General features: G+C 40.7%; 1 protein-coding gene across 1 annotated transcript in view; it reads right to left on the bottom strand.

Annotated features, from left to right (window-relative positions):
* Positions 1-6,432: 6,432 nt before the first annotated feature.
* Positions 6,433-10,615, bottom strand: part of LOC308088975 (putative defense protein 3) — a gene marked incomplete at its 3' end in the record, with an annotated part of 8,663 nt that continues 4,480 nt past the window's right edge. The window contains 2 exon segments of the mRNA XM_080433556.1: positions 6,433-6,572; positions 10,549-10,613. Of these exon segments, the coding sequence (XP_080289682.1) occupies positions 6,433-6,572; positions 10,549-10,613 (205 nt within the window).

The raw sequence follows: 10,615 nt of genomic DNA, 5'->3' as shown, positions 1-10,615 counted from the left end.
TTTCACTTTGGAACGCTACATTTCACTTTGTTGCTTTTTATGGTGCAAGACCTTCATGTTGGCCAAAGGTTAAGAGATGAAGGAAGGGGAGGAATGCAAAGATTAGAAGACGATATCAACTAAGCCCCTACAGCAACCAATAACGGTCATAATCTTTCCATTGTGCATGCATGTGGATGGGCATTTGCTCTGCTTGATATGAGATATTATGATATTGTGTGTATGTGTGTATGTGTGTATGTGTGTGTGTATGTGTGCATGCAAGTGTACAGTATCTGAATCTGTGTCTGCCCGTATGCATGTCAGTGTGTGCAGATACAGTATGTATGCATGTACTGTACGCGTATGTGTATGTGTGTTGTGCTGTGTAAGTCCATTCTATAATACATATCATGCACAGCATCAGCATCTGTTTTCAGGTTGACAGCTGCAGGGCTGTTCTAGCCTTGTTGACCTTATGCTAGAATTATGTTTATGTTTACGTATGTTAGTACATCATAGAAACGGTGGGTAAATTTACTCCAGGAATTCCATTATTTAGAATTGCTGACACAAAACAGCTTTTTGCAAAGTATCTATTTGGCTCTAAACCCCCAAAACACCAGCACTACAATTTCAACTTTTTTTAAACCTTTAAACTAACGTAAAATAAATTTTATCCACAAAACTAAATAAAAATTACAAAACTCTATACTAAAACAGAGAATGGAATAATCTATTGACTTTGTACAGTTTATTGGATTGTATCCACTACTACTCCTATAAAAGGGTCAAATCTATATTAAGCATGGCAGCAGGTTACTTGTCAGGTTAATACATCCTACTGTATGTCGTGTGAAAACAAGCTTGAGCTACAATGTGGAGACTGACTTGCTCCTCTCATCTTTCTCTAATCCCTGTCAAACTGCCATGTACTGTATAGTATGACAAGCCTCATGAATCTAATCAGGTAGTGGTAAAAGAAAGAAAAAAGCAATCAATCTTAAGCAGATAATGGATGCTGAAAGATGTATGGATGCATGAAATACGTTCCCATGGGGAACGATGGGATTTGACCAGTGGGCATGGTGAACAGATGGGGATGTCTGTTGTTCACTTGAGACACGCATTATTGAGAGATTGGTCTTATTAAGAGAGGATTGACACAGTGCACTTTACCCACTGAGGTAGGTGGCTGTCTGTGTCATTGTGCACAATATTCAGATATACTTCATTTCATGTATAAACGCATAAAGGGGTATTTGTGAATGTTATACAAAGATGCAGATTTAGGCAGTCACAATTAGTCTGATTCTACTGTATCTTGTCTTTCCAAATAAAAAAAACTAACTGTATAAGCATATACCTACAGTATACCAAAAAAAGGGGGCGAATCGTGTTCCGGTGGTGGGTTCCGGTTGGCGTCGCATGGATTTTGTTCCCCACATAATGCAAATCAATCAGTTTAGTCTCGCTAGTCACGCTACGAGTTAGAACAAAAGATGTAGATCCCGAACGATTATTATACCAAAGGAAACAAAACGATTATACCAAACTAAACAAAATGTGCAACTAGGGGAATCATTTTGGAGGTGCACGGCACCAGAGCTTCCGGTCGTGGGTTCCGGCCGCCTGATGACGTAAAGTTATTTCCGCTCCAGACCGGAGCGTGGTAACTTTTGTACACTCTCAGAGTTACAGACCTGTAAGGGTCCATTTGGAACCGACTCAAGGAACCCTGGGTCTGAGGGTCCCCGGACCCCACTTTGAGAACCACTGATCTACACAGTATTCAGAATGGGAGTTATTACGCTTATTTTTTTGCCAATTGCACCGTACAATGTGGAATGAACGCCCCATCGCAATTAGAACTGCAGACTCACTGCCAATCTTCCATCGTAATCTCGTCGTAAAACTCACCTCTTCAGATTATACTGCACCATAGCCTGTAGCACTTGCCTTAGCCTCGACAACCCTGCAGGCTTACAGTATGCAAAGGCCAAATGTAATTTAGATAGCATGTTATGTAGACAGATGCCAGGTCATTGTTAACCTGGCATCCTATAGTGTGTATAGTTTCAATGTACAGATTATTGATATTTTTGGGGATATTCTACTGTTAGACTGATGATATGTTCTTGGTTTACCTATGAATTACCTTATTCATGTATTACCTTGTGTTGTCCTTGCTTACTGTGAATCACTCTGGATTAAGTAAATTGTAAATTGTAAATTGTACAACATTAAGTGAATACATTGCTACAAAGGAAGACATTTCGAGGCCATGAATAAATAAAAGATAAAATGCAATTGAAGGAACTTTATCAGACAGTAAAAGCACTTCCTAGAACATTAATAAGTCATTTGTTAAAGTAGTTGGGCATCATTAATTCACTTCGCCCACCTAGACTTTGCCAGCCAGTCTGGATTCCAACTGGCGACCAGCCAGTCACTATCCTGCCTACACCAACATTCATACCAAGTAAAATGCCCTTGGGTCTATGGAAAAAACAACAACATTAGTGTTGTGGAAGGTCACCATGATGTAGGCCAGGGCAATATTAGGCCGTTGTTCCAATTACTATTGATCAGCATTAAGCCTGATTTATACTGCGTAGCACGCCGGTATCGCGCGTTGGAAATAGAATAGCCGTATTGTGAGCTTCTAGGTCTTCTATTTTCGACGCGTGACACGTCGTGCGACGGAGCATAAATTAGGCTTTATAGGTGCTCAAGTCCCATATGCTTGAATATGTTGATTAAGCTCCCGCAGCTATTGGCCTGCAGTGGAGCCAGGCTATAATGGTGTTGTAATGGTCCCATGACCAAGGGTACTGTACATCCCCAGGGCTATGGGCCATTCAGTTGAGTCAATATTATAAAAATAACTGAAATATGGCAATATTATAAACTGTTGCTTATAGGGAACTTATCAGAGACAGTGACAGAAGAGAGAGAGTGGGAGAGAGAGGGAGACAAACAGAGAGAGAGACGGACGGACGGACGGACGGACGGACGGACGGACGGACGGACGGACGGACGGACAGACAGACAGAGAGTGAGAGAGACAGAGCGGCAAGAGAGAGAGAGACAGAGAGGCTATAAACTGAGCTGGTTATGCAGACTCAGTTCTACTCAAAACCTTTAGAAAATATTAGAATGCAATGACAGACACAGAAAGAATGCATGAACAAACAAACAAACAAACAAACAACAATCAGACTATTCATGATAACTGAATGAATGGGGTATATAATATTCATGATAAATGTTGCCGTTTTCTATGAATGATTATCATCTGAGGTCAAAGTGGCAAGGCTTATGTCCCACTCTCTTCAGCCTAATCCATCCATCCATCCATCTTCAACCGCTTATCCGGAGTAGGTCGCGGGGGCAACAGTTCCAGCAGAGAGTGCCAGACTTCCCTTTCCCGGGCCATATTAGCTACTTTATCCTGATGGATCCCTGGAAGGCCAGTGGACCATCTGGTCCTTGGTCCTCCCAGTGGGACATGCCCAGAGGAACTCCCTCGTTTCGTATCCGTGAACGCATTCTTTCAGTCATGACATTACATTACATTACATTACAGTCATTTAGCAGACGCTTTTATCCAAAGCGACTTACAATAAGTGCATTCAACATAGGTAGGGAACGAAAACTACTAATGACCATGGCAGGAATGTCATGGAGGCCACGAAGGCCATGGCCGCCGTTGACCCTCGTTTTGGCCTTATGCCCTTCAAAGAATTAAGGCCTTAAGGCCTTACGCCTACAGTGGCCTTGATGCCCTGTCCATACAGCCCCAGTGTGCCAGCTGATTCCACAGTTTTCTCCTTTGCTCCTTTTTCTGTCAATACGTTTTTTAGACACCAGTGTCTTATTGAGATTCTGAATTCTGAAATATAAAGCTGTATTTATTTTTTTCGCTAATAGTTAAACTGTGTATACATTTACTACACCAAAGGCCAAGTGGCCTGGTAAGGATTTGGTAAGGATTTGTATAGTCGAATCTGATTGGCGACTAATTGCCAATAGTAGACTGGCAGTCGACTAATGCAACAACAACAACAACAAAAAATATATATATATATATTATTATATTATTATTATTATTATTTTTTTTTTTTTGCATGATTCGACTGAGATTGGCAGTCGAATCAGTCTGATTCGACTGCCCATCTCTCAGTCAAATCATGCAAAAAATATGTTATGCAATAGAGGAACATTCCATTTGGGCTGTAGGGGTGCTTAGTGTCTGATTTAACATATACTATTGGTTTCTCCCAATAAATCATGATGTATATCCTATTTTTGGCAAACTATTAGTTAAAGGGATTGTTGGCAACATTAAGCCTAAATTTGAAAAATATCTATATATATATATATTTTGCATTTTTTCCCCTCTATCAGCCACTATATAATGATGCTGGGGTGTTTTCCTGCATTGAAACACAGTCCTCTTTCTGAAATCGTATTTTCCCTACTATACTGTTTATGTTTGTCTCGGGCCGCAAATTAACGCACGCATGTGCGCATCCGTGCGTGTCCGTGTCCGTGTGAACTTTCGGTTTTAAAACGCTCTCAAACTTCGTTTTTGAGGCACATAATTTACTTTTCAGATAGCGTTTGGATAGAATTTAGTTTTTTAACTTCATATATGTGGTCAATTTGTCATGAAAGAGCCTATTTAAAAATAAAAATTCAGAGAACCGGCAGGGGCGGGCAGTTCCGCGAATTGTATCCGAATAAAGCAACCTATATTCGGCATGGCCCGTTTAGAAGTCCCCTTAACTCTATGGAAGTCCTCCCTGCGTCACCCCCTGGTGGTCGGGGAAATGAACTGCTGGAGTTTTTTTCTTTGTTTATCTCTGAATCGCCTACAATCCCTTTAATTAATATAACAAACTAGGCCAATCTCTCAGTCGAATAATTTTTAAAAAAAGGGAAAAAAAGTTTTTTATTTTTTTTTATTTGTTTATTATATATTTTTTTATAATTCGACTAAGAGATTGGCAGTCGACTCAGACACCCCTCGACTAATTAGTCGACTATTCGACTACTAGAGGTCAGGCCTAGCAAGTACCATAGTAGATAATAGACCTACCATAGTAAGTACTATAGATACTTTATTTAACAGTTACACAATTTGTTTCTCATAGATAGTGTATGTCTGAGTTTTTTGTTTTGTTTTGTTTAATGTACTTTATGTTTGTTTTTGTTTTTATCTTTTAAGTTGTGTACGTTTTTTATGTTAATAAAATTCAAATTGTAAGTGTAATGTAAACGGTGAGGTTCTCTCATAAGCCCTTCCAGGGTTTCTACCTTATGCGCACAACAATATCCTGGAAAGAAGTTGTACTGTACTGTGTATGTCATTTCTGTTATGCATTGTAAATCAAATTAAATCGGTAACAACCATAGTGAGTACCATAAATAATAAGCAAGTACCATAGTAAGTACCATAAATAATAGGTAAGTACCATAGTATGACCCACACTTCATAACCATAATGTGAGAGTAGGAACGAAGATTTAGCGGTATATCTAGAGCTTTGTCATCTAGCTCAGCTCTCTTTTATTCACGACAGTGTGGTACAGTGAGGGCATAGCAGTGGCGGAGATTTAGTGGTGCCACAATTCAAAAGCCCATACATTTTTCCCATAGAGATTTCCAAAAAGATTTATATTAATTATTTTAAGCCTTGGAACCAAGCCATCCAGGCTCCTGGTGAATCATGACCATAAAACATTTGATTCTGTGTAATAAACAAAACTATACTTAACTACTACTATAAATAATAAATACCCTTTGTTTTGCGGTTGTCAAATGTATTTTTACACAGAATATGTAGTTGTGTGTTCAACGTATGTTCGGGAGTAGAGACCGCCCTCTGCTCAGCCACTCACGTTCACGATCAAGTTCACCTGCGCTGCTTATCTCTCAGCCAATCCACAGTATAAATACACCTGCGATTGTATCACTTACCTGTTTGATTTCGCTCGCCGTTTTCAAAATGCCCTCCTCCTCCCCAACATTCCTCCATTATTTTTGCTCTCCTAACATCTCTACTTTCTTTCCTCCAGGAGCCCCGGGGGGCGGCAGCGTTCGGAGCAGAGGCGACAGACAGCTCCAGGGCCGAGCAACCATGGTCGTCTGGCTCCCGAGACTACACCCCCACCCTGAGTCTCGCCCCACCTCGGGCTCCTCATCAATACAAATACACATACCGTACATCTCATTCCATTCAATAAATACTGTTTAACTTGAGCAGAAGGTGTGGTCTCTTACTAGTGAACAATGGTTTATGGTCATGATTCCAGGCTTAAAATAATTAATATTGCAATATTTGAATTGTGGCACCACTGCTATGCCCTGCTGCTCCAATTCTCTGGCTGATCTTCCGCTCCGTCCTGCCCTCACTTGTGAACAAGACCCCGAGATACTTGAACTCCTTCACTGGGGCCAGACCACATTCCCAACCCGGAGTGAACAATCCACCGGTTTCCTGCCGAGAACCATGGCTTCAGATTTGGAGATGATGATCCTCAATCCCAGCTGCTTCACACTTGGCCTAAGAGCAAATCCAGTGAGAGCTGGAGGTCACAGACTAATGATGCCATCAGGAACACATCATCTGCAAAAAGCAGTGATGCAATCCTCAGCCCACTGAACTGTATACCCTCTCCTCCATGACTGTGTCTCGAGATCTGTACATGAATATCACGAACAAGAGATGACAATGCACAGCCCAGAGGCCAACCCACACAGAGAACGAGTCTGACTTTATTACTTTATTACTGTCGAGAACCCAGACACAGCTCTCGCTTTGGGTGTACAAGGATTGGATGGGATTTACTGGAATGTCATAGGTCAAAGTCAATGCCATATTAAACATTACAGTGTTGTAAAAGTAAAAAAGAAAATGGACAGGGTCAGATAGACAGGCACATACGCACTCGCTCACACGCACACACACACACACACACACACACACACACACACACACACACACACACACACACACACACACACACACACACACACACACACACACACACACACACACACACACACACACACAGAATGGTGCTTATGTTGATGTGTCCATCCATTGTCTTCTTCAGGGACACAGTTTGGCATTGGCCTGGCTGCCAATGGAGGTGTTGGATAACCTGGATTGGACCATGGACTGCTGCCTGGGTTTCTTCTTGCGATATGGCTGCTTTTGTCACAGGTACCTAGACTAGGGTACGTGCAGGAAATGTTTCCTGTTGACATTTCTATGTTTTGGACTGCTGATGTGCTTTAACGAAACCCTCTATACTTGGTAAACTAATACTTAATATCTGTGCTGAACATGTTCTCCCCAGGATAGGGATGCTAGGGTTCAAGTGGTTAAATTGAACGAAACGTATTTGACTCTATTATTGTTATGCCTGACATGTTACTGGATTAGACTCCAATGTCAAATACATTGTGATTTTATCACATGTCCTCTGTGTACTGCTTTCTATTGCCATATTTAATTTGTGCTCCACACGTCCCAAACTCTTCTCCCTTCTGGCTCCCTTCTGGCTCCTAACCTATGGAATGAACTCCCCATTGCAATTAGAATGCAGACTCACTCCCAATCTTCTGCTGTAATCTGAAGACTCACCTCTTCAGACCTCAGCCCGTAGCACTTGTCCTAGCCTTGACGACCTTGCAGGATTATGCAACGGCTAAAATGTAACTTAGATAGCATGTTATGCAGACAGATGCCTGGTCATTGTTGACCTGGCATCCTATAGTGTGTTTAGTTTTAATGTAGGCTGATGATAGGTTCTTGGTTTACGTATATATTAGTTATTATTAGATTATTGGTTTACTTATGTATTACTTTATTATTAGATTACTATTTTTATGCATTTGATGTATTATTGATGTATTATGATGTATTATCTTGTGTCCTTGCTTACTGTAAATCGCTCTGGATTAAGAGCGTCTGCTAAATGCCTTAACTGTAAACTGTAAACTCCTTGCTACTCTAAGGGAATTTAATATTTATGTAAAATAGAACCCTTCAAATACCTAAAGTGGACCAGTTACCAGCATGAAACATTTAGCAGTTTGTACCTGTATGAGTAAGTGACAAATAAACCCCTCTTTAGAGATTAATAGAATTACTAGAGTCAAAAAATAGGTCCTGTTGTGCAACCCCCAAATGCATGAATTAGAAATAGCCTACAGTAAGTGAATAGTCCAATCATAAGATGATTAATGAGTTAGAATTAATTAATAATTATAATTTATAATACTGAGCTGAATCAGACATTACCATAAACAAACCCCATACACCTATATATAGGCAGGACCATGGCCACGTCACTCTGACTCAGACATTTACCAAACAAACCCGATACGTCCATATATAGGCATGTCACTATGACTCAGACATAACCATAAACAAACCCAGGCATATATGGAGATAATGGTTGTCGAGAGCCACAGATCCGACCGCTATGCACATATATGGTCATGTGCATATGGGGCCGACCAACTTCAAACTCAGCTTGTGCATCGGCACAACGGGTACCCTGACAAAGCCCCAGCATAAACAGGCCAATCCCTCTTAAAAATGCATCAATTTAATTGTGACTTTAATTTTAGAGATATAACTAAATGGGGGAGAAAGACAGGGAGGGGGAGGGGGGACTATAGATTTGTCCTACAGTAAATCTCATTCCATTTATCCCTAAGCCTGTATACTGCCCTGGTTTTTCCACATGCAATCTAAGCTACATTCTCTCTACGTACTGGTCAACATGAACCCAGGGGACGCTAAAGAGGCTTAAAATGGACATTACATGTGTCACTCTCATTTCTGACAATTTTCATGTCAGATTGCTGCATTTCCTGTTTTCGTCTCACTTTCGTAATCGTAATAACCAGAAAGACAAATTCAGACCTTCTAAGATCAAATGGCTCAAAGCCTTCCAACCCCATATTCTGCTTCCATCTTTAAATAGGTCACACCTCAAAATTATAAACAAAAGTGTTGCTAAATGTAGCTGAGCAACAGTACCACTCAGTAGGTTAATGGTTTGCTACAGTCCATGCTTGACGGATATCTACAAGCTATCAATGCGTCACGTGTGTGTGTGTGTGTGTGTGTGTGTGTGTGTGTGTGTGTGTGTGTGTGTGTGTGTGTGTGTGTGTGTGTGTGTGTGTGTGTGTGTGTGTGTGTGTGTGTGTGTGTGTGTGTGTGTGAGACTCACACTACACTGACCACAGTCTGTCTATCACTTTGCTTGTGTCTAAGTGGTGACCAAGTGATAATGATGGTGCAATTCCATTCTGATCATTACTTTCATAGGCATCTCAATGTCATTATGTGTAGCATTCTAAAGACAGGAACACATCATCTTCATCTACCTCATTTTAAATTGTTTCCAAATCCTACACATATTGCCTTGCGAACCTGTTGTAAGGCAATCTATTACATTGGTCTTGTCTGTTGCTATAGATCTCGACCATTGCTGTAACTTAATGTCACGTCTACCTTAGTCCAAGTGAAGGTAAGCTAAAGTTGTACTTTGTTGTGTGGATGTTGAACACAGAAAAAAAGATGATATACAAGCTCACTATGCATCGAACAGCATTGCGTTGTGAGCTAGTATATCAGCTATTTTTATATACTAATTAAGTATATAAATCAGGTGCTGATGTATATAAACATTCCTGCTTTTGATTCCTGTGATGTTTAGGTTTTCAGTGAACCTGAGAAAGTGAAGGCTGAGAAAGCGAACTTAAGGACAAATGTAATGTTGGAGGTCTTTCATGATGTTTTGAGATTGAAGCAATATCACAATTTCTTGATGAATTAACCTTAGAACAATTATATATTTTTAAATCGCAGAAAAAGATCTCAGATCTCAGGTGCTGACTGGAACTGTATTATGACAGCCTACTCGGATGCAAGTGCAGGTTTCGAAAGTTTTAATGAAGTCCAAGCAAAAGTACACAAGGCAAAAAACGTTGTCCAACGCAAAGTTTAGTTTGGCAATAAATGACACTAAATATAGTCGTACACGGACAAGACCTTGTGGAGGGAAGAGAAACAATAACCTGAGGTGGAGTGAGAGGGGGATATATCCACAAGTTTCCTAGGGCATGGTGGGCATCACTTCCTGTCGATTTGGTTCCTGATGCCTGACAAGGAAGCTTTCGAAAGGAAAGGACATAAATTCCGTCCGTTCTCTAGATATCCCCAGGGTGGCAAAACTCGCGCCGGAAGTTTGTTTATGTTGTTGTTTGTTAATGTTTTTCATTACAGCTGAACTGAAATATTTTCACATACATGTGGGACAAAAGATAAGCTACAGCCTAGATGGCAAAGTATAAATCGGGGTTTAGCGTGAATAGATGTGCAGACTCATAGAGCTGCTCTATTATTCACCTTTATGCCTAGAACAGTGGTTCACTTCTCAAACTTTAACATTTCAAGGACCCCAAAACTGACACCTTCAAGGAACCCTGGGGTCCCTGGACCCCACTTTTTTATACTAGATTTTTCTAGTATATACCCACCTTTGGTCAGACTTTCAGATCTGACATTCAGCCTAAACACAGTGCGCTGCTGGGCTACAGTGGCTCT

The sequence above is a fragment of the Gymnoscopelus braueri genome, assembly GCF_963280865.1.
Source record: "Gymnoscopelus braueri genome assembly, chromosome: 7".
NCBI lineage: Eukaryota > Metazoa > Chordata > Actinopteri > Myctophiformes > Myctophidae > Gymnoscopelus > Gymnoscopelus braueri.
This window is presented reverse-complemented; position numbering and strand designations above follow the sequence as displayed.